Here is a 25,379-nt window from a genome sequence, read left to right as displayed (position 1 = left end):
TACTACCATTTTGTAAGTATTACCATGAAAAATTATTTTCACCTACCCATAACTGATAAGCCTATCATATGTACTAGCCCTATCACAGCATAGCATAAATAAATGTCTAGGTTCAAGGTGACTTAAACAGCCATCTCTGTAATAAAATTCCTATAAAGTATCAAAGGAATGGAAATTAATAAAATTAATGCAGCTCCCAAAAGAAAAGAAAGCAGAACAGAGGATGAAACTACAGCTGCAGTTCCCAGCTTTCAGAAGGCCACATTCTGCCTGACGCAATGATGCCTCTTGTAGAAGCCAGCTAAAATCAGACATGAGTTCATGCAACAAAAGTTTGGTCAGCGCAAAAGAATGGCATGTAAGCTTTACTGACCCAACTACATCTGATGCAATTATTGTCATCGTTTTAGCTAGTGCTTGACTTGGACCATTAATCTTAAATATTTTAGGAAATGTTTAAAATTATATACAACAGATGTACAGATGTACTCTGACTAAACATGATTAGTCAGCAAAGAAAACTACACCTGACAACTACAGTATTTTAATGGCACAGAAACATAATTTCAACTAACTATTCTTCAAATATGTGACAGTCTTTCTCCAAGGAAAACAAATTATCTTTTTCAGGCATTTTCCAATATACCAGTCACTGCAGTTTGTCATGGTTCTTTAACATAAACCAAACAAAACTCCAGAAAATGTGCCAGATACTGTTTTCCATCTGTGAGGTGCAGTCTATCTAAGGCTTTCAATTGTAAGTATGTGTCTTGCAATAATCTGGATTGGTAAACAGGTAATATGTGAATTGCCCCAAAAGTCAAAACCTACCACAACTGCATTGTCAGTAAAGCCAAACCTAGATCAGATTTCATATTGCCCTAAATCACTGTGAAAAAATTGTCCTCAGAACACACATTTGTATATGGAGGAAATCCAGAACAAAGCATAAAGCTAAACATTCCTACTAGCAGAGTTCAAATTCAAATTTCGTTTAACAACTTAAGCACAACTGCTGCATGATGATAAACTGCCCTCGTTGAACAAGTCAGTCTTCATACACACATTACATACAGGTATGTTCACGCTCTATGTATACACAAAAAACCTATCTAACACTCCTACCTTCTGATGGTTATCATCTGTGGTATGTGATACTACAGACTCCTACTAGGAGAACATGCTCCATGCAAATGCAAGAGCAAGAATGAAGTTACTGACAGACTCTGTCCACTTTTATCTTGGTGGTTCTGAAGATACAAATTAGGTTGATTTTTTTGTTTATTTCCTTTTATTTCCCAGTGGAAGTACTGATTTTGAAAAATGCTGTTGATATGACAAACTTCTTTACTGGGACAGGTTAGGAAACAGGCAAACTTCAAGTCTGCTGGTGACCACACTGTCTTGCTTAATAAACTAGCTGAGGAATGCTATCTTATAAAATTCACTTCTGAGAACTAATGACATCTTATCACTCATTGTGCTGTTAATATTGCCTTAAACAAACTCCAGGTTGTTTGGTCAAAACCAGATGAAAACAATAATTTGTTCTCAGTAAAGCTGCTTTCCTGGTCACACAGATAATAGGAAGGATATGAATTGCCTTTTCTAACCAGTTGTTTACAAAATACTTTTTTATGAAATGTGCTCCATTTCTAAAAACACTATTATAAGTTTTAACTTCCCTTTATTTCTGTGAAGGAAAATTTTATTTAAAAACAAACAAACAAAAAAAAGCAAAAGTCTTTCAAATCTGGATACAGAGTTAAAGAGTGAAAAATGGGAGAAGATAATATAGCTGAAGACAGATATAATTGAAGGCTATTATTATAGAACACTGATGCTGAGATAGTTGTAAAAAACATCCAGCCAGCTTGGATATCTGTGAAACTGGTAGAAGAAGTGCCAAACCCTGCAGCTTCTGTAAGCCTCACTGCTTCATGACTTCAGAGGTATGTTAGCATCTTGGAAAAAAAGATTTTTAAAAACCACCCTGACAAACAAATGCATGAGTACTTCTTGTAGAGAGGATGAGTCTCACTAATGTCAGTGGATTTATTTGCCTGAGAGACTGGTAAGTCAAGATAAATTAGTGTGAGAATGGTATATCTAAGGTTAAATAAAGGTTGACAACCAGGCTTCAGTAGTGATTTTGGTTTTGTTGCTTTCTGAAACCTGCAAAGCTGGAAGGTATTTCCTTTCCAACTTTTAAATCCTTTTTTTCCACAAAATATCATCAGTTATCAGAAATCAAACTGCATAATAAAGTCTGCTTTGCTTAAAGGTATAAAAGGATCCTAATTTCAATTTATGGGGTTCAGAGGAGCGCCGAGTCATTTAACAGCACTACATCTAAGTAAGTCAGTTAATACAAGTCTGAGAAATGACTAAACAAGACCCATATTGAAGTCAATATCCCTAAAGTTACAGATACCATTTATAATTTCAGTTTATCCCTACAGTTTTAAACAGATGTACCCAGCCAATATCTTTGTAATTAGTCTGTGGTACATTGAATAGCAAATTTTCTCAGATGGACTCCATACCACATGCTCCCATACATGTCCACAGTGGAAGGCACAATATAACCATTTTACAGAACTCTCAGGAATCAGACAGGAGCATTATAAATCACTCTGCGAACAAGCTGTGTACCAGGCTTCATTAGTTATAATTACCCCCAAAATATGCTCAGCAGAATGCACACGTGTCATCTGGGAGTGACACACAATAGAGTGGGCAACTTATAAACTCCTCCAAGCACAGAAAGAGTCCATAAAACAACTGGCCTGTGCATTTGGATTCATGTGATAACACCTCCTATTGCATAAGCCACCAGATGACACAGATGGGACAAATCCAAACAAGGAACATTTCTTTTGTATAGGCATTGGACTTCATTTGATGCCTATTCAACCAACACGCTGAGAAAGCTGAGTATGAAACACTAGATCTTTGTCTTTTTCAATTCCCAGATTGTGCTACACTTGCTCAAAATAAAGAAACATGTATAGTTTTGAATACTTTGAACATAATGACCAAAAGAAAGACAGAAAGAAAGATAAAGAAAACAAAATGGGATGTTAAATTAAACATACTTATGCATAGGCAAAACCGGACACTCTTCCCCAAACTTTAAAAGGAAACATTTCTAATATATTATTAACCACCATCTCCCTTTCATACATTGTATTGCCAAAAGTGGTAAGTACTGACTGAAGCTCGTTGAGAATGAGTATATCAGCAATTAGATCTATTTTTTTTTTGAGAAAATAATATTAATCAACCTTATGTTTGTGGGTCAGATTTCTATTCCTTTAATGGTTACTAAAAATCCAAGTACAACGCAATTATTGCAGCGTTGACCTCAACTTTAACTTTGTTCAGTATACTTGCTCATTTTTTTACTACTTTCTGTACTTTCTGTCAGTCATAACTTTTCTATCTGGGACATTCCAGTCTCATACCAAATGCACATTTTTCTCCTGTTATTCTTGTTATTTCTTTGCATCCATGTACTATAGCAATCATAGCCTTCTCTTTAAGCACCCTTCCACATCTCTTCTGTAGTCTTCTATAATTGCCCACTGCTATGAATCATGTGAAAATATTGGAGGCATTTGTTTACTGCAATGAAACTACGCTTTGACCAGAAGGAAACTGATATTCATATACCATTTGCTGTACCGGCTGATTTAATGGCAAATACAATGCTCAAGTTAAACATAGTCACATATGTCAGTATTTTAATATAAACACAGAAATATACATTGTTTGGATGCTACATGTGCAGACTAGTGCATGTGTACACATATTAACATGACCATCCATGTGTATTTACTTCTATATTCAAGTGTATAAACACACATAAATATGTGTATACACATGTACACAGTTAAAAATCACTTTACACCTTTAGGTGGCATATACAGTGCTTACACTGTATTGTTTCTGATGTGCTGTTAGGAAACTATGTGATAACCTCTCATCTGTTAGCTACTTCCAAGAAAACCCAGAAAACAACTCCAAAACTCTGACTGAAGAATATATTTAAATTAGTAACTTTACATTAACCACATGACACTGAGTTCTGTGAAACCACTCATACCCAAGAAATAAACACTCTGTTATATTTCGATACAGTGGATTCTGAGTTTCACAGACTTTCAGTGGTAACATGAACTGTCATGGAGCGAGCAGAGTATATCCACAATATTGAAGATCAATTAAAGGTCTATTATAAATAGCATCAGTTAACCTGTGATCTGTCAGATCTGTGCATCAGTAACACTGTGTGGATGTAAGCAAGGACAGAGTTTGGCCTGCTTGGCCTCATTTCCGTGTAGTGCAATCGAGAGGTCAGGTTCAGTATTTATGCATTCAGTGCCAGCAAACTCCACACAGTGCTCACAGGCACAGTGGCAGCAATTTCCTATTTTTAAAACATCAGAGAAGCATGAGCAATTTGTGAATATGAGCTGCTATGGTATTTGAAGTTGCTGCCACCTTCCTTCTTTTCTTTTCTTTTTTCTTTCCTTTTTTAAGAAACAGATATTGAAAGTATTCCAGCTAATAATTTCATTCTGACACTTGAGTTTAAAAGGTTAAGTTACTATCTGAAGAAAGGTAATCTGGCTGCCTTTCATAGCAGCCTGCAAGCTCTGCAATCTGCATAGAGAGGGGCATTTGTCATCATTAGCTGAGCAGTGACAGCTGGCACCTAGGGTGTCCCAGATTCAAGAAGTGGTAAAGGCACTCTTTTACCTTAAGTTGCCATCAAGTATAGCATGCTTCATAAGGAGCAATATTTTCTTTTTTGTTATACAGCATGAAATAACAGCAGTGAACACATCTGTATTTTCTTCAGCATAGAGAACAGGCTGATACACAGGTAGCAGTTGCCTGTAGACTATAAGACACCCGGTTTATTATATGAGCAAACATCCAATCCATGTCACTTGAAAATAGCTACAATTGGCTCAAAATTAGAACAGTATATTTTCCTTCAAAGATATTTCAGACTGATCGATTTGTAAATGTTATTTATAGACAAGATAAATAGTGAATAAAACAGTTTTAAATAGAGGTATAGTACTGTCACTTCAAGCTAGAAATGCCTAATTACTTAAACCAGACAGGTTATTAGATAGGGGGAAAAAAGTAGTTCTATACTGGCATACAAACTAATGCAGTACATTAATGCCTTGAAAGAATAGCTGATGGGGCACTATTTCTATAGTAGCATTAGAAACTTAAAAGTATACTTTTATAGTGTATTCACCTGCTAAGTTTCTGCATTTTGTTTTTCAAAACAATTTGATGAGATTTTGCAAATGCATTCATATTTAATATTGTATTTAATAAATGAATGTGTAAAAATCTATGAAAGAAGTCATACCATCAATTATTCAATCTACAAAAGACTGAGCAAAGGGCTTACAAACACTAAAAGGCCCTGAATTGATTATAGAAATAAAGTATAAAGCTATAAAATTATAAAAAAAAAAAAAAACAAACCAAAGCACCACCACCAAAAACCAATAAATGGAAATTATTTTTTAAAAAAAGAAGAAAGAAAGGAAGAAAAAGAACAACCTCATTTATCCAGTCCATTCCATTTGGAAATACTATCCATAATGCTATATTTTGCATTATTATGTAAACTAGTTTTTCACAAATAAAACTAATTTTTTGTGTTAATGTAAAATCTATGCAAATACATGCAGTCATTTATCAGGGAAGCTGACAAGCATTCCATATTGGAGAGGGAAAATGAAACTGCCTCAAGAATAGAGGCAATTAATTATTTCTGTATTTTCTCTTCCTCTGTCTTGAGGCACAAAAGTTATCCATCCAGTTAAAACAGCAAATGAAATAAAGAGATTTTTTTTTTATTTAAACACATATGGCTTTTGCCTGCAATACTGATCACCACAAGGTCTACAGATGCCCGTGGCTAAATTGTACACTGGCAGATGCACACAAGGGAAAACCATGTTAATGCAGCATGGTGAACAAAACAAATGAAGAACTGAGTTTTGGGGGCAGTGAGGGAGAGAGGACCAAGAATGGATTAGGTTACTTAAAAATTCAGCATCGAAAGTTTTTCTTCGTCTTCCACGCCAAAAATCTGAATAGTACGTGTAGAAGAAACATCAACACAGATCCACACAATTTTGTAAGGTACAGGTTATAAATAATGGGCTTGCCAAGATAAATGGCTATATTATTTCATCTTTACGATTAAGGACTAATAATACATAATGAATGTACTCACAGAATATAATGAGAAAACTGTTGTCCAACATGCATGCTGTCATTTTTTACCTACTAAAAGAAGCAATTGGTTGAAGTGTAGCTTAAAATTTCCAGCCTTATGGTACAACCTAGCATATGCCACATATTCTTCTAGGCTGCAAAGGGCTACTAAGATGTCTGCACTTGTTAATTGCTCGTTTTGATAAGGTTATTTTTAAAATGAATGCAAAATCAGCCAGTTCGTTCCTGGAAGCAATTTGAGGAAGAAAGCAAGAAATAGAAAGGGTAGAACATTTGCTGAAAATAAGACAAAATAATGGTGATCAGAATAACTTTTCTCTTGGTAGGCCTGGATATGCTGCATAGCTTTAAAATTACCACTGTAATGAACAAAGAAGTCATAAAGAATATATTTATAGTCAAATTTTGACATGTACTTTGAATATGTCACACAGCATAAGCAAATCGACCCTATTAAAGCCAGTGTTGACCAAAAAAAACCAACTAAAAACCTGAAAGTTTCCTTTAATTTTAAAAAATAATTTCTCAGAATTGGGTATCAAACTGTAAACTGAAAAAAAAAAAAAGTGAAATAACAAAGGTAGCTCCTTTGCCTCATCTAAAACAAAGGAGACTTAGGAGGAAACATTATCACTACCCTAACAGATACCACCTAGCCTACATTTTTTCCTTCTTTTCACTATCAGTAATGTACTACAGACAACATGCCCCAAAGGTTCAATGTATTTCTGCTATTAAGAAAAATCAATATGATAACCAGGTATTTCTATAACAGAAAGTAAGTTAGTGTTTCTTTTTCAACAACTCTATTGGCGATTTAGGAAATTACAAGCCAATGTGTTATTTCTGTAGTCTTTCTCATTTCAATGCTACTGGCACTATGCTGCAAAGGATACAGTGCTGTATATTCTGTACATACATGGTAGGGTAAAATAAGAAGGGTGGTAGGTGATCTAGGTTGAATTATCAATCCAAAGTAAGAGGAGAACTAGTGATTTGATGCTCTTAATAAAAGACTCAGCTCTCCCATAGATAAAATACTACACTCCGCAATGATAATGTTCCATCAATCAGAAGAAAAAATGATCAGAGTGGTGGTGGGAAAACCAACACATTTAAGAGGCCAAAAGATCTAAGTACCAAGTTTTTCCAGAACAGATCTCTCCCTGTCTTCTTTAAATAGTAACCTGTTTGACTTATTTACATTACAGTTGTAGTTAGGATATTTTCAGGGACAATGAATAAATGTTTTTAGCAAGTAGGTTGCTTATGTTTAAGACTGTTAAAAGATTCTGTACCTTTTGGGAATTATAGAAATAGTCCTCAACATGTGAAATTACATAAATAATACAATTTTAATAGGGAATTGAAAAGCATAACCCTTCACTCAGTTCTCTTAATAACTTCACCCTTCTTGTAAAGCTTTAAAGCAGGCTAGGGAAAGCATTTTTGTGGGAGCATCTTGTTAAAATATGGACAGAACAGAATTGTCCTTTCTCAAAAAGCTAATTGGACTTAACAGGAAAGTTCTATGTGACAGAAGAGTAGACTCTATAGCCAAAATCATAGCTGCTCACCAATGTGTATATTTGATGCATTAGCTATTTTACTGGCATAGCATATTTTATCCTATTCAAATGTAAATCTCCAAGAGTTATCTGGCTTTGGTCCTGATCCTGCAAATAACTGCCCATGTGCTTAAGTGTGAGCCTAAAGAAGCCTGTGACCTCACCAGAACCAGCTGAATGTTTCACTAACCATGTGTGCATTGGCAGGACCAGGGCCTTCCTAAGGTTCAATGAAACATATTAATCACTCACAACCAACTCACTCAACTCCCGCCTTCGCTGTTATTTGGAAAGAAAATATCAGAGCGCTATATACTACATTACAAAATAAAGGTCTGCATTGAAATATGCTAGGCATGTCTTTCTATAGTTAAATCAAGATAAAGTGAGTTACACAGGTAATTTACTATACCCATGCTATTGTAAGGGGAAGGGACAAGCTTCATTTTGATTGAAGGTGACAACATGCCTGAAGTATTTGCGGCATGAAAATAAGCAACAAACACATAACATAGTAAAATGTAGTAAAACAATGTTGCTTACTTCTAGCTTTATGTAGGTTGGTGTTCAAAGATGTTACGTAACCTGCTTTCTGCTGGTTTCAACAGCTCTAGCTGCTACCTACAAGACGATGTAGTTTAGTGTACTAGCTGATATGAAACTGTTTTACAGAAAAACACCAGCCATGAAAATAAATGTGCTCAGCACATACCATCCTCTTATCTCAACTGGGCAAATAAGATGTTGCATTACTCATGAAACACAGCATGAACAAATTGAGTGATGTAATAATTTACACAATGATGCATTTCGAATGCTCCCATGCTTCATTTTTGACTTACATTTTCTAATGCTCTAGACCTCACCCAGACCAGGGCTAGAAGCTACCAAGGGGAAAGGTTAATTCAGACATGAAGTCTTAGTAAGCTGCTCATCCAACATACACAGCCTTATTTTCAAGGTCAGTGTTGAATATTTTCAGTCATGTAATCATATACAGCATGAGAGAGTAATGAGAGTTCTGAAGTGTTGAATGACCCACTATAGATGTAGTAGATTAAAAGAAGTTAATCCCCACTGATTCCACACTCTTCTTGCAGTTCAGCAGAAAAGAGCACTCTCCAAGATCTTTAAAAAAAAAAAAAAAACCAACAAACCAAAACCCACCCAGTGTTGGATTGCTTAAATAAAATGCAATACTTTAAGGAATGCCTGGCTGATGGAGAAGTGAACCAAATGAATAATTCAAAGCATTTTTTCCTGCTTGAATGTTTCTCCAGTTCTAGCTAAAATGACAGTTGTGCAAGCTCTATGTTTACTTTTGAGATGTAACATTTTAAAGAAAACAAATCAATTATTGTGGGGGTTGGTTTTTTTCCCCTTTAACAGACCGCAGATTAAAGGAACTTAAGGCATTAACTGTTCATCCCTAAGACCTAGGATGAGGAAGTCCAACACTAATACAAACTCTTCTCAGGCCTTTATTTTTAGTTGGAGGAGAATACATACATGTGTTGAGTTTAGCATGAATGAGTTCAAACTGTGTGCTGCAAAAAGGAGCTATATAACTTTTTTTTTAAAGTAGGAAAATGCAGGTAATGGAAGAAAACTGTTTGCATCTCTCATTATTCAGAAACTTTTATACAAAAATCTAATTAATGAAATGTATGTCACTGAAATGGGACTTTTGCAAACACTAGAGCAACCTACACGTAAACTTAAATTTTTGGTTGTTACAGAGTTTGAAAATGCTGTCAAAAGGTATTAGAATACAAATAATAATACAGAAGATTGCAGATGCCATCAATTCCTATCACAAAAAAAAAAAAAACCACAAAACCCAAAACTGCCTATTTTATATAAACTGACAGAGCAAATGTGGCACAAATATATTTCTTCAGTTTTCCTACTTAGAAAAGGAAAAAAAATGTAAATTTACTGTTGCTGCAAGGATGATATGGATGAAATAACTAGGATGAATTGAGGGGGGCAGGGGAAAAAGATGAGTCAAGAAATCAGATACATTCAATGAACCTTCAAACTCACTCCAGCAATAAGGATAAATAATTTAATCAACTCAGCTTCACTCTTTTCTTCCTACCTCCCAAGTGCAATGCGCAGATATTAAAAAGTAAAACTTTAAAATTCATGAGCAGTTATATGTGTTAGAACTATCACTATACAATAAGAGATATAAAGCAGTATCAACACAAGCTCTTCTTCTGTATATGTATCTGTACGTGCAAACGCACACTTATTCTTCTCACCATATGAAAAAGAATTATTGGTGACATTTTTATATATGGCAACTTCCCCCCCCCCCCCCCCAATTGCATTTTTGGAGGAGTGGGTAAATACCTGCAATCAAAGATTTTTTTGCATCGTTTGGCTTTTTGGATAACATGAACAATACGTGATAGGGCACTACACTTTGAAAGACTTGAAATAAGTAGAGTTCAACAAATGCTGCTATAGTACCCTCGTAATAGGGAAAAATACCTAGAAAACTGTAATTTGGTAAAAGCCACTAATACTATATGGTACCATTGCCATGACAAATGATCAATCATCATTTTAATGAGGTGGTTTTAATCTCAATTTTCCAGAAAAACTCGACACATAGGAAAAAACCACAAAAACTCAGTGACAAAAAGGTGTTCCTTCATTTTGAAATGTATGAAGGAGACATCAACTACAGAGAAAAATCAAGTGTAGTAAGTGGTCAGAAGTCACAAATATGTTCATATTCTCTGTAATATGGAGTTCAGAGAATAATTTTTGGAATCTCAAGCAAACTATCGACTTTTTTCATGATAATTTAGCAGTCACATTTCAGTAGTTGACTTGTGTCAACGCCTAAATGCAGAAATGTTCAAGCTATCAAATGTTCATTGCGTACACATGGAATGAAATACTGTAGTGAAGGTAACAGTAACCTTTAGTACTGAACATCCCCCAGCCAAATCTAAGGCTAATAGTTCCCATACCCATCAACAGACAATAAATACGTATAACCTGGATTACATGATATCATAGGTTAACCTAAGCATTTTATATTCAAAGCTCTGAATTAGGATATATGATTTTTACTTCATTTTGTCGCACGAAAATTAGGAGTTCTGACAGCTTTGAGGTACGACCTTTTCCCCTTAGCAACTGGATATACTGAGCTAAACGCTACGGGGCAAGCAAAATAGCCAAAACCTCGTCCGAAACACTGCCACCGCAGCTCTGCTGCTGTAGCAGCGATAGGAAGCTGAACGGGAGTCGGCGTGCCCCCTCCGCAGGAAGAGGGCTGGTCCCCTTTGAAGAGATTTCAGGAAGGGATAACCTTTTGCCCGCCCGCCGTAACTTTCGTTTTTACACGGAGCTGGTATGTAACCTCGCGGGGAAACAGCTCTTTCTTATTTAAATCCCAAAGAAGCTGCTCCCGACGAGGCAGGGCCGTGACTTTCGCGCCGACCGGCTCCAGGACCGAAGGACCGCCGGCGGCACCCCGCCGCCGCGCCGGGGCGGAGACCAGGGCCCGGGCCAGCACGGCCGCGGGCCTTCCCCCCGCCCCAGGCGGTCCCGGGACCCGCCCGCCGGAGCTGAACGCAACTTCGCCGCTTTTCCTTCCTCCGCACAGCCGTGCCTGCTCTGGCTAACGCCGCGCCCCGTGTTTGAAAGAAGAGCGCGACCGGCATCGCCCCCGGGAGCAGGGGGCGGACAGGACGAGGGCGGTGGGGGTCGTCCACGGGGGCAGCGGGGTGGGATGTGCTGGGTCGGCGAAGTGCCTCCCCCTCCCCGCCCGCCGACGGAGCCCGCGGCAGTGTCTCCGAGCCGACTGCTCGGCGCGCCTGCAACCCATGGGAAGGGTGAGAGGGCCGGTCCCCGCCACGGCCCCTGCCGCAGGTTCTTCGCGCACTCCGGGGCAGCGGTCGGTAAGAGCAGCGGGGCACGGCGGCGGGGAGGCACCCGCCTGCCCCCTCGGACCCAGACAGGACCCCAGTAAGTGCCTGCTCGGGAGAAGCGGGAGTACCCATCCTCCAGGAGCCTACAACCGAACGGTCGCGCATGCCACTGCCCCGGGGGGTAAGGGAGGCAGCAATCTCGGATCCTGTGTGGGGATGGCGGCAGCGGCCGACATCTGCACATCGCGGGAGGCGCCGGGACCATACGCGCTGTGCCACTGCGGCACTCTCTACGGCCGGGGGGGGGAGCCAAGTGTGTCCCGCTCGGCGCCCGCCGCCTAGCCGGGAAATTAGCCGGAGGAGGGAGAAAAGCCGGGAGGAAACTCTTTCCTCTTCGGTTGAAACAGCTAGAAAGCAGCCGCCCCTCCGCCACTGGATAGGGGGCTGCGGCCGAGAAGTGTAAAAGCTTCTTCGGGACGAGCTGTCACCTGTGGTTTTTCAGCGAAGCGCCCTAAGACAGACCTAGTGCTGCTTTACTAAATGGGCAGAAAATGATTCCCACATCAGCTTCCACTGACAGGGCACGCCCGTATAAACACTGTGTGCAATAAAGTTGGTCGCATTAACACGCTGAATAACCGTCTTGACATTCTTTGCGGGACGCTTTCTCCTTAGCGATGGATATGCCTGTGACAGTAACTTTATGAATTAGTAACCGGGCAGTAAAGATTTCAAGAGATTAAAAGCTTTGTTAATGTGCTTTTTCTTAAAAAAAAAAAAAAAAAAAAAAAAAAAGGATTCTCGCACAGTGAAGCTCAGTAAGTGCAACAAAGCAGAGGAGTCTGCCACTCCAGCTCATTTGCAAATGAAGGTCCCGATTACTAACACTTAAGTACTGAAGGAGAAATTTGCTAATTACATATCACACATGAAACCCCAAACTGTCAGATTAGTAGCACTGCCAGCAAGTTTGCAGTCTCTATCATCCCTCCCGTGTGCACATTTACTAAACGCAGCTTGCTAGCAGAGCTCACTGTACGATAAATGCTCCAGGTCTGAAATTAACAGATACTTTTAGTGCGTCTCAAAAAATAGTCGAATACCCACTCTTCCCAACATATTAGTGCGCTAGGAGGAATATAAAAATGAAGCTAAGAATTGGCAGTTGAGATTTACCGCTCGCAGATATGAACGACCTGGTTTCTGGAGGGAACGTGTAGAAGACGTGACAGTACGTTTAGCGATTGATTCTCCTTTCATAAGGTACAAACACAAAACGCAAGGCAGAGGCAATGCCGAAAAGCATTAAAGCTCAAAATCGATTAAAGCCCGTCAGAAGACCTTTTAAAACAATACAAATTGCGGACTTCTGTGTAATATTTTATTCCACAGGTCAGTAAATTTGCTGTGAATCAGCTGCCTTGTTCACTGGCCAGTTCACAACAGGGAAAAAAAAAAAAAAAAAAACCCAAACAAACAAACAAACAAACAAAAAAACCCAAAACACCCACACAAAACAACAACGACAAAAAAGAAACACCCCATCAACCCCAATCAACTTTCTTGCTTGCAGTTACAGACAAGTATCGGGAGGAAAGGACAGCGGGATGTGACGCCAAATGTGAGTTCATGAATTTACGCCTCTGCTCCTGCAGGAGCGAGCCCGGTCTGTATCTCCCTAGTTGATGGATGCCCATTAATACACCTGCATTCACGTCTCGGCCGTGGGTAGGCACGCAGGGGTTCAGTGCGGCGCAGCACAGTTTTGCCAAGTCCTTTCCAAACGCCAGTACCCTTCAAGTCACACCCAAAGGAGAGCGATTTCTCTGGATTTCCAAGCGTACCGATGACCGAGGCGGTTTTTCTGTCGGGAACCTTCTACCTTTCTGTATGTGCCTGCGTGTGTGTGTGTCTGTGTATACATATCTATCTCCTGGAGAGGGATTAATTAGCCGGGTTTGAGCTGAAAGAGGCTGCAGTGACGAGCCCAGTGGCGATTGGCCGCCCGCCTGCCTGGCCCTGCCTTTATAATTTCCACACGAGTGCATCTGGGCTCTTATACAAACCAACAGCCAGCTTCTTCTGACATACACACACACACACACGGCACTTTTTTCCACCATCCGATTAAACACCCTGCATACACACAGTGATTACTACGGGAAAACATAAATAAATAGGGAGAGGTTTTATTATTTTGACTCCTGGAAGCCTCACTGTCTCAGTGCAACTTTTATTTTTCTTGCTGCTGGGGAAGGTGCAGCTCTCGATGCTTTGCTCTCACTCACGGACCCTTTAAAAAAAGGGGGAGGAAAAATATCGCCCCCTCCAGTCCCCCGCCCGTCCCCCTCCCCCCCCCCCGCCCCCCCTCCTCTCGCCACACACACTTCAAGACGGCTGATCTAAAAAAGCAGGAAGAGAGCATCTGAGAAGCAGCAGCCCCAGCACATTTTGAAAAACATTTGTTACATTTCAGAGTGCGGCAGCCTGTTTCTCCTCTGAAGTTGGCTCCAGCCTTAGCAGCCGCATTGGATCCCACAGCCTATTGCGAGACTCCGGTATACAATCCGGATCTCTGCCCCAACATGATCGCGGCCCAGGCCAAGTTGGTGTATCATCTGAATAAATACTACAACGAGAAATGTCAAGCCAGGAAAGCTGCCATCGCCAAAACAATTCGAGAAGTCTGCAAAGTGGTGTCGGACGTGCTGAAGGAGGTGGAGGTGCAGGAACCTCGCTTCATCAGTTCCTTGAATGAGATGGACAATCGCTACGAGGGGTTGGAAGTCATCTCCCCCACGGAGTTTGAAGTCGTGCTGTATCTGAACCAGATGGGGGTTTTCAACTTCGTGGACGACGGCTCCTTGCCGGGCTGTGCGGTGTTAAAGCTAAGCGACGGGCGCAAGAGGAGTATGTCCCTCTGGGTGGAGTTCATCACGGCGTCTGGCTACCTCTCCGCTCGCAAAATCCGGTCCAGATTTCAGACTCTGGTGGCTCAAGCCGTGGATAAGTGCAGTTACAGAGACGTGGTAAAGATGGTGGCGGACACCAGCGAAGTGAAGCTGAGAATCAGGGATAGATACGTCGTGCAGATCACTCCGGCGTTCAAATGCACCGGGATATGGCCGCGGAGTGCTGCCCACTGGCCGCTTCCCCACATCCCCTGGCCGGGACCCAACAGAGTGGCGGAGGTCAAGGCGGAAGGCTTTAACCTTTTATCCAAGGAGTGCCACTCTCTGGCCGGCAAGCAGAGCTCGGCAGAGAGCGATGCCTGGGTGCTGCAGTTCGCAGAAGCCGAGAATAGACTGCAGATGGGCGGCTGCAGGAAGAAATGTCTCTCTATCCTCAAAACCTTGCGGGACCGGCACCTGGAGCTGCCGGGCCAGCCCCTGAATAATTATCACATGAAGACTCTGGTTTCATACGAATGCGAAAAGCATCCCCGCGAATCGGACTGGGACGAGTCGTGCCTGGGGGACCGGCTCAACGGGATTTTACTGCAGCTCATCTCCTGCCTCCAGTGCAGGAGGTGTCCGCACTACTTCTTGCCCAACTTAGACCTCTTTCAGGGCAAACCTCACTCGGCTCTGGAAAACGCCGCCAAACAAACGTGGCGACTGGCTAGGGAAATACTTACCAACCCGAAAAGTTTGGAGAAACTTTAGAGGGTAACTATAACAACAGCCTGACCGAAAAGTCTGCTTGTTTCCTGATAAAGTTTTAAGATGCCTGTTCGAAAAGTCAAATATTTCCACTCGACAATGCAAATAATAATCTCTTTAAAAAAATCAACACGAAAACCAACCAACAAACAAACAACAGTAACAACAACAAAAACCCCAGGATATAGCTGAGGCTCTTCACCGTGAAAAGAAAAAAAAAAAGGCAAATAAGAATAACAAGTATCGTTAGCCGCGGTTTTGTTCTTCCCCTTAAAAAAAAGAAAATAAAAAGGGAAAAAAAAAAAAGAAAGAAAAAGGAGAATCGGCCGTAATTTAATACGATTGTGACCATTCTGCCTAGAAATGTTACCAACGGATTATAACAAACCCGGTATTTTTATGTAAACCCTCTGTGAGTAAAAGCTGTTTGGATATGCCACCTGAACAAATCCTAATGTACCTTTTAATTTGTATCAAATATTGTGATCTCACATTGTCTTTGAAATTGTGGATGTTGGTGTTTTGTGATTTGGTGAACAGAAGTTAAATTGCCATTTTGGATGCTTCAAGGACATTTTCTGCTAAAAAGAAGATACCATTTTAAAAGGTAGATTTTATCACGGTACTTTTGTTAATTGTCTTTTGAAGTGTCTGAACTTAACAAGTTTACATTTTTCGTTTCATATATATTGCTTGTTCTATTTCTAACATTCCATAAATATACTTGAAATGTTATTTAAATATATTCAAAAAGAAGTTTGGATTCTGCTTATATAATAACGCCTGAATATTGGAATTATATATTTGAAAATGCACTTGAAATACACTGGATAATTACCTTTTGTGATTTAGATTTTGATTCCTGTTGCTGATTTATTTAATTACAAGCTAATAAATGAAGTAAAATGCATACGGGCAAGTGTTTCAATACCAGATCAAGTTTTCTACTCGAAAAAACAGAGGAAGCTTTGGTTTGTGAATTTTGCCTTTCTGTGGATTGTTGCTTAAATCCTGTAAAGCATTAAAGTTAAGGGCAGCATCCTGATTTTGCATTCTGAATAGTTTTGAAGAACAGGGAAGTATTAATGGTACAAATGTGTTAAAATTTAGCTCCAGATGACCATCAACAACTGCAAGTAATACTTTTTCAGCCATCGGAAAAGAAATCAATTTCTAAAAGGTTTACTACATGACCCTGATGTGTTTTCTGCTTGATTCTGGACAAAGATGAGGAAAGACAACATGTCTCTGAAACAGTCAGTGTACTGAGTAAGCAGTGAGCCTGACAAAACTATCATTTTGATGCAAGCAGTAAAAAAAAAAAAAAAAAGGGGGGGGGGGCAAAAAAGGCAGCAAAGAAAATTGATAGGTGAAAAGTTCAAACCAGCACCAATAAAGTGAACAACAATATTACTTCTGACCTACAAATCCGTTTTGAAGGTAGTAAGATTGCCAGTTGCACTCCCCTGTGCTCCCACGGCATTCAGAGAGAATAACATGTGTGTGCCTACAAAACTGCAAGTGATCCCAAGTTGCTTATTGGTACTGCAACTCCTGGCCCATCTCAAAGTGCATTTCTTTAAAGCAGCTTTAAAATCAAAACGTGTAACAAGGCAGATTTTGCTTAGAACCCTAGCAGTCAACAAGTGCTGGAAGAGGCCGATTGTCCAGGCAACACTCACTAGCAACTCTTTCCAGCGAGTGCACTTCAACGAAACCGTTATACCCACAGATTCTGACATAATGTAATTTTTTTTAAACTAACCCCTCTTTTCCTCGAGCACTGAGAAGATTGATATCATTTGTTAAAGAGAAATGACTTTACTAATAACATATTCAGACGAGGTCGCTAGCATTTTCTTGGAAATTATTTACATTTTTTCAGGAGAAAAAAAAAGCCCCGAAGTCTTAGTAAAAGTATCTTCCTCATTTCCTCTCTTCTAACATTTTCCAACGCAGTAACAAAGAAATAAAGCAATAGCGAAAAAAGCGATGCAGGCAGAGGAGCGCCCCGTGACATACGTCCCTTCCGTACGCCCCCTCCTCCCCCCGTGGCAGCCCCCTGCTTCGTTCCTGCGGGGAGGAAGCCACGCAAAGGTTTCTGCTCGAGTCACGCACTCCTGCTCTGTTGCGGCTGGGCTGGAGGATTTAGCGGAGGGGAGGGAAAGGGGGGGCGGCGCTGGGTAACTGGTAGTAGTAAATGACTTCAGAAAAAAATCCGGAGCTCTCCCAGGAATCAGCTCGTGGGTGCATGCCTACTTCCCACTTTTTTTATTTTTTTAATATTATTTTTATTATTACTGCTATTTTCTCCCAGAAATGAAGCATAAACTTGCATTTTCGCAGTGTTTACTTAAATGCACCCTGTTTTCTTGCAAGGAAACCAATATTTTCGAAATAACGGGATTCTCCGGTACGCTCGTAAGGGGAAACCCTCTCCGCTGTGTCGCGGGAAGGCAGCGGGCTGGGACTGCTGCTCCCCCAGGGATTTCGGAGCAATTGGCTTAACTACTAAATCTGACCACGTTGATACAAAGGCACTAAGCGAAAGGCTGCTGGGAAACGCTCACGCCGCCGTAATAGAGGAGGATTTAACATCATTAATACATTGCGCTTTTTTTTTTCCCCCCTTTTTTTTTTTTTCCCCCTTTAAATAAACGCAGCTAGAGGCGACTGACGGGAGCGGAGTTTGGAAGGAGGGGGCGGCCTCGGCGCAAATGGGCCGGTACCGCCGGGCGCACTCACCTTGGGGTCGATCTTCTTGAAGGCCGGGTCATCCTCGTCCACCTCGAAGTAGATTTCCGTGGTGGTAATAGAGAGCGTCCCCTTGGCCACCACCACGGGGGCGATGAGCTGTGCCGGCGTGCTGAGGACCACGGGGCCTGCAAGGCAAGGGTAGCGGCGTCAGGTTGGAAGCTCCCGGCCGGCCCATTCCCGGTGGCCCTTCCCCTTCCCTCCGCCGAGAGAGCGCCCGGAGAGCCCCCTAATAAACTCTGTTTGTAAACTGCCGTGTTTATTCCCCTCCTGCCCGCGGTCAGCGCTTTGAACTCCGCAGTCAGGACAGAAGCGAGTTTGTGAGCTCCGGGGTTGCGAGATAAATCAGCCATCAGCGAAATTCAGAGGGGTTAGAGTGAAAAATAGCTGCCTCTTAGAAGTAGGTCCCCTCTCTTTTCATGCCCTTTTGATCCTCGTTAACACTATCGCTGTTTATGTGCGATAGCGGCGACTCATTTACACACAGCTTCGACGTGACAGCAGAGGATCCCTGACCCAGCAAAGCAGTCCGCAATGTCTGCCACATCGAGCCTGTGAAGCCTGTGGACACAAATTTTAACTCTAGGTCCAGATCTCAACTCCGAAAGTATCATGAAAGATACAGAGACTAGCATTGTTAAATACATTCACAGCAAGATAGTCTTTATTTCACCTTGCTGTCACTTAATCTTTTTACAATTACTTTAACAGTATTTCACTTAAGTATATTCCTTATTGAGATGCTTGAACAGGCAGCTAAAAGATGGGATGGAGTAAACCTACTGTTAAAGACAGCCTTTTCCACACAAATTGTTAGGTTTTAATTTAAGGGGAAAACCTCAAAGTTACGCAATGCAAAAGAAAACAGGGGATCACTTTTTCACCAGCTTATCTTCCCTGTGAAAGTAGTCTACTGTTAAAGTGTGGGTGTGTAGGAAGCTCACTCGCTCTAAATCAAATGAAAATACTAAATATAAAAACCTCTAATAGATTCAGCCACTGAAGTGCATAGAGTAATTTATATACACACGTGTAAACACCCCACCCCCCACCCCCCCCACATGCATGCACAAATACACATCTGGCATACAATAATAAAGCCTCAGTACTGAGTAACTAGGTGCAGCATCCATCCAGCACAGGTCTGTGAACATGGCAAACTGATCATCTCAGTGAATGCTGAAAAGGAGGTTGGTTGGCTTATGTAGTTAAAATCTCCCTCACAATAAGGAAAACCTTGCTCAGATGGCAGCGTGTCTGCTTGTACCTTCAGCTGCCGTCCCTGGGCATTCATTTCTCTGGGGACCAAGGCAGCAGTGCAGGGAACTGCAGGGCCTGGTGCGGCCGGGGAGAGCCCTGGGCTGCAGGTCGCACCAAGGCTTATATGCATGGATGCAGACTCTCCTCCTCTCCTCTCTCAGTACTACACGCACACTTTACTACCAGATCTTGCAAGCAACACTTCAAATTATTCACTTAGCCTGAATTAGCCCTGTATCGGTGCATCTAACTGTCATGTTGTTAATGTTTTACTTCACTGTAACACCCAATTTGAGACTGTGTTGCACAATGTTTTGTCATTTGCTCTGCAAAATAAATAAAGAGGAAAGCATGGATTGCTGTGTGCACAAGGGGAAGCTAAACCGCACAGTTTCAGTGACAGCTTTCAGCAGCCCAGCGTGGCAGGCTGGATAATATTGATACAAACTCTATTTTCTTTCATTTTATTGTTTTCCATCTCCTAATAAACCGGGGTAGCCTCTTGACCCTAGTCAGCTGATCGGAATCACATGTGCTAGGCTTGCTTTGCTGCTCTCCCCGACTCGCCTCCATCTTCCCTTCCTCTCTTCGCGGTGAGAAAAGAGCCGAGCCAGGGAAGCCCGGCTGTAGGCTCCAAAGGGCAGGGTGATCGATCCGAAACGCCGCTTTAAAGCCTCATCAATCTTCATCTAGGTTGCTCAAGTAATTACGCCCGATTCTCTTGTACGATTACAAGTGGATTTGGGTTTCTATTCCCCAGGCCCCCCTTCTTTATGTTTACAGAAGGGGGGCCTGGGCAGACAGCGGCTCCCTGCCCTGCAGAAGCACTTGCCCTCTCAAGCAAAGCGTCCCAGCCCTCCCTTTGCCCTTCCCCGCAGCGCGGCCAGGAGCCGCCGCCTGGCCCGGCTCACTGCGATGGGATCCCGAGCCTTTGTGCGGGAAGAAAAGCGCTTTAGAAAGATGCATCCTGGAAACGACTTGATATTCTATCATTTTAAGGAGGCGTTTGTGGGCTTTGCTGAATCCCAGAAGGAAGACCATCAATTTAATCCAATTACCTCTTTTCCCTGGTGTTATGTGGCTAAAATAAAAACAAAGCCACTGCTATTCAATGGTCAAAAGGCCAAAACCTATAATATGATATCCAGGAGAAGACAATAGGTGCACCACAGCTAGCGTGCATGCACTTATGTACTGAAGGAGGGTGCAGAGATGCAAAAGCAAGGGTGGATGGAGAAGGAAAGGGGATATTAATTTCTTAGCTCGTTACTGAATGCTGGGTAAATCCAGGATTTCTGGCTTCCTCTTTCTCCTGAGAAAAGGCTCCGAGCTTCCAGACCAGTACCTTGGCATCTGCCTTGTGTTCTGCTCAAATGACACCCTCGATTTGTTGCAATGTAAACATGTCAGAGGTATTAAAGTGCGACAAAGAATAAGTGTTATTGTACTCTCCAGATAAGAAAACGTTTGCTTCGTTTTGGTTTGGGTTTTTCTGTGTGGATTTTTTTTTTTTTTTAATTCCCTTTTCTTCTAGTAAAAGAGAAGCAAAAAGCTTAATAAACAGTGGTGAAATTAATAGGCTTTTGGGGGACAAGTGGTTCAAACTAAGTTAAAAAGTCTTCACATGCTGTTTTGTGGTTTTTTTTTTTTTTTCCTTTCTCCTGAAAGCACAAAATGAGAAAAAAAATGGTATTAACAGTGTGTGATTTTTACACTTGTCCTTTGGAAATCTCCAATTACAACTTCCAATTCCATAGCATGTTTAAGGAGCACTGAGTCTTTTTGTTGTAGCCTTCAGGGAGCAAGCCAGCCACTGAGAGAATACGAAATTAATCCACTACAGCTATATATAGAGAGGATTATGTTTTAATCCCCTTTGGGATAGTCTCTGGATTTTAAGGATCCGATATTAAAATGTTTACATAGAGCACAATCAAAATACTGCAGATTTTCCATATGGCACCGAGCTACGGGGAAGCTCTCGGTCCCCTTTTCAAACACAATTGATAATCTACTGCAACAAAAGCCGGGCACACCTGAGCCAAGAGCGGCGGGACGGGCTCATTCGCATGCCGCAAAGATAACGAGCTCCGGCTATCAGCCTCACCCCGGTCCCTCTGCGGCAGTGGCGAGCTGCGCTTTTGCAAGGGCTGTAAATATTCATTCTCAGCCTGGCTGCAGCCGCCGAGAAGCGAAGTGCAGTGGGCCTTGCCCGCGGCACCGACACAGGCACACGGTGATACTGCCGGGCGCTCCCAGCCTAGCCCAGCAGCCGCCGGCAGCGCTGAGGGCCTTTCCCTCCCATCTCCGAGGGAAAGCAAACCTGTGGCTGCTCCGCTTCGCCAAACAGCCTGTGGTTCCCGGGAAGGACACGCGTCCAGAGAGATTGTCAGTTGTTGGGGCTCTAAGCCTGAAAACCTCTTTAGAAGAATCGTTTCCCTGCCCCTTCCCAACCTTTCTGAAGAGGTCGGGGCGGCCCACGGCCGACAGGCAGCGACCTAACAAAGAAATTCTGGCTTTAAAACCAGACCAAAAATTACTTCAGATCCACAGGTCCTATACTCTGTTCAAATGGAGCATTTTCCACTTTGCCTGATCCCTGTGGTCTGCACATGTGATTTGCATTTCTAAAATAAACGCTACCGCGAATATACATTTTAAAATAATATTTTCTTTCCAAAAGTAAATGACTGTGGGATTGAATAGTCCCAGTGAATAAAAAGCCCTCCTCCTCTCCGTTAATTTTTGTTAAACTGAGACTTCAATCCTCGTATTTACTTCTTGTATCTCAGCTCTTTCATCTTTCAAGTTCGAGTAGAGAAAATCAATGCAAGTGAGAAGGTCTATCAGGTGAAAGAGTTTGCTATCTGCTACAGCAATGCGAGTAAAATTACATTTCTTGAGGGAAGCTCCAAAAGACTGGTATTTTGGACTTATTTAAAACATTTTCAGTTAAAGAAACTGTTATTTTTAACTCTAAGAGCTAAAAGTGTGTTACATTTATGACCCTAAAAATTACACCAGAGGTGTATTTGCTAAGGTGATTTGGTATAATTACTCCTAAGTAGGATGGACTATACGCTTTTACATGCTGAATTATGAAAACAAGCAATTTACCTGCTGTAGACTTAAAAGTCAAGACTTTTAAATTAGTATTTTGGTGATAACTTGTAAATGAATAAAATACTAGCTAGGAAAAAATACTTTGAAAAAATATCCAATCAGTTACACCAATTTGAATTTACAATCTGTTGGTAGTTACTCTGAAAAATAAAGAGAAGTAGTGAATATTGTCATGTTTAATTTTTAGCTGACATTATTTTAAATTAAAAAAAAGTTTCACATATTGTTTAATGTGGGAAATACAAAACAGATAGATAAAAAATAATAACTTTACTATGTAAAATAGTTTACATAAGCTACAGTTTCTAGTTTGATATGATACTGAAACAGGAACTTTGAACACTAAGAATAATAACAAGGTATCTAAAATAAGACAACTGAAATTCCTACAGGATTTTAGCTGTAAAGTCCAGTGTATTTGACACCAACTTACATTTAGAATTATTACAAATCCTTATACTTGAAACAATTTATTTGTAACACACACTCTCACACACAAACCCCTCAGTTTCATGTAATATAAATCACATAGCATAGAAGCAGAAGTAGGTATAGTCACCACAAGCCTTTGGGGAAAGCTCTCCAGTTGAGAAAATATTTCAACCAATTAACATCATTAATAGAATACATGCACTGCCATGTATTAGAACAAAAAGCAATGTAATATTCTTTTAAAAAATGCACAAAATTTAGATCTTTTTTGTTCCTATTGTCATAAATCTGATCCTAACTACCCTTTACAAAGACTTCTGCAGTAAATATATTGAACTTACATGAGGATGGTTGCCCCCAATTTGTTCTCTACTACAGCTGATACAAGGAGTAACTCCATCACTCAAGCCAAGACTTTTGTAAGAGTGTATACATTATATAGATCTCCCTTTGCATTCTCAACAGTTTCCATAAAGATAATGATTTGCACAATTTTTTCACTGCAAAAGCTGGAATCAAAGCTTAGTAAACATCGCTATTATCTTGTTTTTCTCTTCCACCACTAACAACCTCAGTTCCATCTCCCTGTTTTCAGAGGTATCCAAGCTTACTTTGTTGGCTTTTTACTCTTACACAATCATATGTTTCATATTGTGAAGGGAGGAATTGATTTTTTTTTTCACGTGTCAGGGCCAGTGTGGAAAGGCCCTAGTATCCCAAATTTTTCCCTCTTTCTCCCCCTTTGCTCCATAAAGCATGTAACATTACTACTAACATCAAAGATCAACTTCAATCGTCTTTTTTCAACAACAATAACAACTACAGCAACTCAATTCCTTTGAGTAGTGCCATAACAGCAAACAAATGTGTTGAATTAAAAAGAAAATGGAAGTAAAAATAATATTACATATGTGAATAAAATAGTAAGAAATAAATGCATATTTTCTGATGAGACTGAAAATAGTGTTGCATAAGGGGAAAAGAAGAATTTTCTCTCAGACATAAAAATGTTTTCCATACATTCAAATTAAGTGACATATGCACATCCACAGGTAAATTCTTACTTGGATTTGTTCCTGGTCACATTGTAAGAAAAATACAAAATAGTACTTCTTCCTGGAGAAAAATGTGTTTCAGAATGTTCCTAGGAATAAGTATCTCTTTCTATTGTTCAAAGTATGCTAGAAAGCAACCACTTAATGCAATGGTTACAGAATATGCAGCAAGCTCAATAGCATACCACAGTCAATATCATTAGGTATCTTCTCATTGAATGTCTTATGCAACAATTAGCTGTATGTCTAATAGCCTAGACCAAATCAGAAAATTATCTCTTCCCTCCTTTCACAGGTAAAGTCTGATTTGCTCTGTGGCATACAAGAGAACGTCTGAACCGTGCTCAAGTTTTGAGTGGCTTATGTGGGTTTAGTGTTACTCCAGGATGTGTTCAAGTGCCAACCTGCCAGATCAAGTATTGATGATAATCAAGACTCCCCTTAACAATTTACAGATGGCCAGAGAATTAAATGTTTGGGATATGGACTTCAGTACTGTGACGCACACATTTGCCACTTCACAATTAGATTCATACAGTGTGCTCTGCCTGAAGCTATACCTCGGAAGGACTGAGCAATTTAAGCTGGTTTAGAAACTAACGAGTTGATTATTAAGCAGTATATCCAGATGTGAGTATACTACACTAACACTCTATGACCTGCACTAGCTTCCTTCCCACTTTCAGGTAAAATTTAAGGTAGTTCTTTTCTAGAAAAGAACTAGAAAAGTAGAAAACCTTAAGTGATGCTGAACGCACCCATATAAATTACAGTTTTTGTCTCTGACAAAGTCAATATATCTGCCTATTTAATCAAAAGGTAACAGAAAAACACACCTTAGAAAAGGGTATTTAATGTTGGAAGAAGGAAGGAGAAATCAGAGAGCATCCTTCTGTAGTCGTATACCATCAAAACAGGAGCTCACTGTAATGATTAGGAACACAAGGGATCAAATCCCACTTGCCAGTCTGCATGAACCAGACTTGACAGGTATATTATACAGTCCAGCCTGTGTACCTTGTCATGCCAATAAAGCTCAATTGATTAGAAATTAAATGAAAGATGCAAGCCCTCAGCTTTCATTTCTTTCAGTTTCCACTCTGGAAAAGCTCTTCAGGATAAACTGTAAGCCATGTACTTCTTGAGATCATAGGGGGAAGTGTTATGTTCACATAGCTTGTGATAACTGAAAATTCACTTATTTGGCTAGCTGTGTGTGTAGGAAGAAATACATTGCTGAATTAACGTATAGCTTGCTGGAAGAATCATCTAAGATGCAGTAGTACTAACTTCAATTTTTTTCTGAAAATAAGTATCTCTAAGCACCACCAGAAATAGTTAAGTCTTCTAGTC

The 25,379-nt window shown here is 40.7% G+C and overlaps 2 protein-coding genes across 8 annotated transcripts in view; one reads left to right on the top strand and one right to left on the bottom strand.

Annotated features, from left to right (window-relative positions):
• Positions 1-25,379, bottom strand: part of NBEA (neurobeachin) — a 527,236-nt gene that overhangs the window by 146,913 nt on the left and 354,944 nt on the right. For all 7 annotated transcript variants that reach the window (XM_064173040.1, XM_064173052.1, XM_064173047.1 and 4 more), the window contains one exon: positions 18,148-18,284. In XM_064173040.1, the coding sequence (XP_064029110.1) occupies positions 18,148-18,284 (137 nt within the window). The remainder of the gene's footprint in view (positions 1-18,147; positions 18,285-25,379) is intronic.
• MAB21L1 (mab-21 like 1) lies at positions 11,602-16,249 on the top strand. The gene is made up of 2 exons (XM_064173030.1): positions 11,602-11,921; positions 13,314-16,249. Exon 2 carries the CDS (start codon positions 14,326-14,328, stop codon positions 15,403-15,405), a length of 1,080 nt encoding a protein of 359 aa, XP_064029100.1. The 5' UTR covers positions 11,602-11,921; positions 13,314-14,325; the 3' UTR covers positions 15,406-16,249.

Source organism: Pogoniulus pusillus, chromosome 3 (genome assembly GCF_015220805.1).
Source record: "Pogoniulus pusillus isolate bPogPus1 chromosome 3, bPogPus1.pri, whole genome shotgun sequence".
NCBI lineage: Eukaryota > Metazoa > Chordata > Aves > Piciformes > Lybiidae > Pogoniulus > Pogoniulus pusillus.
Note: the sequence above shows the minus strand (reverse complement) of the source record. Positions and strands in the feature narration are given on the sequence as shown.

Bases quoted from the DNA above. Each gene is read 5' to 3' on its own strand.
- MAB21L1 (XM_064173030.1), top strand. From the start codon at position 14,326: ATGATCGCGGCCCAGGCCAAGTTGGTGTATCATCTGAATAAATACTAC.